Genomic DNA, 2,500 nt, shown 5'->3' on the forward strand with positions numbered 1-2,500 from the left:
CTTTGCTGATCTTTATGTTGCCGTTAAGATCCCATGATAGGGATTCATGAATGGTGGTCCCAAGGAACTGGAAGTGAGTGACCTTCTCCACCTCCAGCCCCTTGATAGAGAGAGTGGAGAGGGGGCTAGAGGTTTTGCCTGAAGTCAACAGCCAGTTCCTTGGTCTTAGGGATGTTGAGAATCAAGTTGTTACTATCACACCAAACCACCAGCTCCTTCACCTCCCTGCGGTAGTCAGATTCAATAGCCTTGGTCTCATTGCAGGGCCAGCCCCGGGCTGGCCCGGACAAAAGGGGGCTGACGGTGATCTCATCAAAAGGGGGCTAGGTGCTAAAGATGGCCGCCGGGCCAGGTTGTGGGGCTAAGGGCCGATTTCCCTGGCCCGTCGAATTCGATGGGCCAGCAAGCACCGCCGAGGCTCGGAGGCGGGGTCAACCTCTGTGTAAAAATGTGGCTGCATGGGGGACTTATTGCTAAATTCTGGGCAAATTATGGTTAAGCATTAGTTTGGGGTGTTTGGCTTTCTTATGGCATAATTTCATAGGATGCAACCTTGGCACTTCTGTTTGTGTTTTTAAAGTTATTTAGTCAACATAACTTTTTTGTTGTTATCGGATCATGGGCACCACTACACTTAAACTTGGGATGTCATAGCTAAGTCATGTCGGCTTTTTTCTGCTTTTAGCCGCCAACTCTTGTGCCATTATCGTGATTTGGCATGCTTTCCACTGGACACCAATAAAAAGTGTCTCACAAATACTCACACATGACATTTATGTCGGCTTATTTAGCTTTTGCGCTATTATCGCCGAAGGTCTGGTAGGCTATATCGCACGTTTCAGACTGATCGCCAAACACAGTTTGAAATTTACACAAGGGCTTTAATGTCAAATGGATGGAAATAACATGAATGAATAGACAGGTGGCACGCCGCAACGAGGGGGTGTGTCGCTATGTCCGGGGCTATGATATAATTTTCTATAGCAACTGATGAAGGTGCTATGTCTCAGGGATTTGGTCTCCTTTCACATGGTAACTTATTCAATTACCTGCACATTCATGTCTCGCTATGTCCGGGGCTCATGCTTCTGTGCGCGATTGGGGGGATTAACTGGGCATGTTCGCACGTCTCCTTCTGTTCACTCTCAGTTGTCGAGCTGCTCGTATTTTCATGCGTCTTTGTCTTCTTAACATGCGCTGCGTCCCATACAGCTTCTGAATCGACAACTTTGCCATGTAATAAAACTGTTCTTGAAAGGCAAGCCATTTTCTTTGCAGTTCTTGTCGTCTTTGTCCGTAGGCTACGAGCCAAACGGCGACCTGCTCTAGCAGAGTTTGCTCCATTTTATTCTCCTCCTTTGTCGTTCTGTTGTTGTCCTTCTGTGATTTGGGGCGAAAGTGGGCTGTGCCCGACTGACGTTTCACAAACAAGGCGTGTACCTGAATGTGCCTGGGGTCGGCTATGAGTCCGATCAGGCAAAAAATGGCCCGGGCCGGCAGCTCCGAGCCGGCCACTCTCCTGAGCCCCGGGCGGCCCCGGGCCGCTGAAGCGCGGCTAATGAGACCAAGGCTATTGTTGTTTGTGATGAGGCCAACCACTGATGTATTTACAGTACCTCAGTGTGTAAGATCTCTTTTACTTGAGTGTGTAAGATGTCGTTTACCTGAGTCTGTACGATATCGTTTACCTGAGTGTGTAAGATGTCGTTTACCTGAGTCTGTACGAAATCGTTTACCTGAGTGTGTAAGATGTCGTTTACCTGAGTCTGTACGAAATCGTTTACCTGAGTGTGTAAGATGTCGTTTACCTGAGTGTGTAGGTGGTGAGGTTGCGCTGGCGGCGGCGCGTGGCTTTCAACTTAACGAAGGTGCGGCCCGTAGGATCGAATGTACACATGAGGGTGAAACACACGCTGAAGATCACCAGCCAGTTACACACCACGATGCCTGCAGGATAGATAGATAGATAGATAGATAGATAGAGAGAGAGAGAGATAGAGAGAGAGAGAGAGAGAGAGAGAGAGAGAGAGAGAGAGAGAGAGAGAGAGAGAGAGAGAGAGAGAGAGAGAGAGAGAGAGAGAGAGAGAGAGAGAGAGAAAGAGGATAAGTGGGAGAGGGATGAGACTCTGGCACTTTGGCATTAGCAGCACTAAGCACAGCAGATGGGGGTTAAGGCTCTCGTTTACACGGATAATCTGTACCATTTGCCAGACTTAAAAAAGACTACTGCCCACAGATGTCAACATTTTGGCTTAAAATCAGGAGAGATAGAGAGAGAGAGAGAGAGAGAGAGAGAGAGAGAGAGAGAGAGAGAGAGAGAGAGAGAGAGAGAGAGAGGCACAGAGACTGAGTGAGGGCAGATTATGTGGTTGATTTCATGACTCATTCTGACTGATACGAAGTATGCTTATACGTTATATATAATGAAAATCTGTGAAGCCTATCTGTGTGTGTGTGTGTGTGTGTGTGTGTGTGTGTGTGTGTGTGTGTTTGTTTGTGT

The 2,500-nt window shown here is 47.8% G+C and overlaps 1 protein-coding gene across 2 annotated transcripts in view; it reads right to left on the reverse strand.

Annotated features, from left to right (window-relative positions):
* dagla (diacylglycerol lipase, alpha) overlaps window positions 1–2,500 on the reverse strand; it is a 69,161-nt gene that overhangs the window by 37,707 nt on the left and 28,954 nt on the right. For both annotated transcript variants that reach the window (XM_063188435.1, XM_063188434.1), the window contains exon 5: window positions 1,809–1,947. In XM_063188435.1, the coding sequence (XP_063044505.1) occupies window positions 1,809–1,947 (139 nt within the window). The remainder of the gene's footprint in view (window positions 1–1,808; window positions 1,948–2,500) is intronic.

Source organism: Engraulis encrasicolus, chromosome 22, assembly GCF_034702125.1.
Source record: "Engraulis encrasicolus isolate BLACKSEA-1 chromosome 22, IST_EnEncr_1.0, whole genome shotgun sequence".
In the NCBI taxonomy this organism is placed as follows: domain Eukaryota; kingdom Metazoa; phylum Chordata; class Actinopteri; order Clupeiformes; family Engraulidae; genus Engraulis; species Engraulis encrasicolus.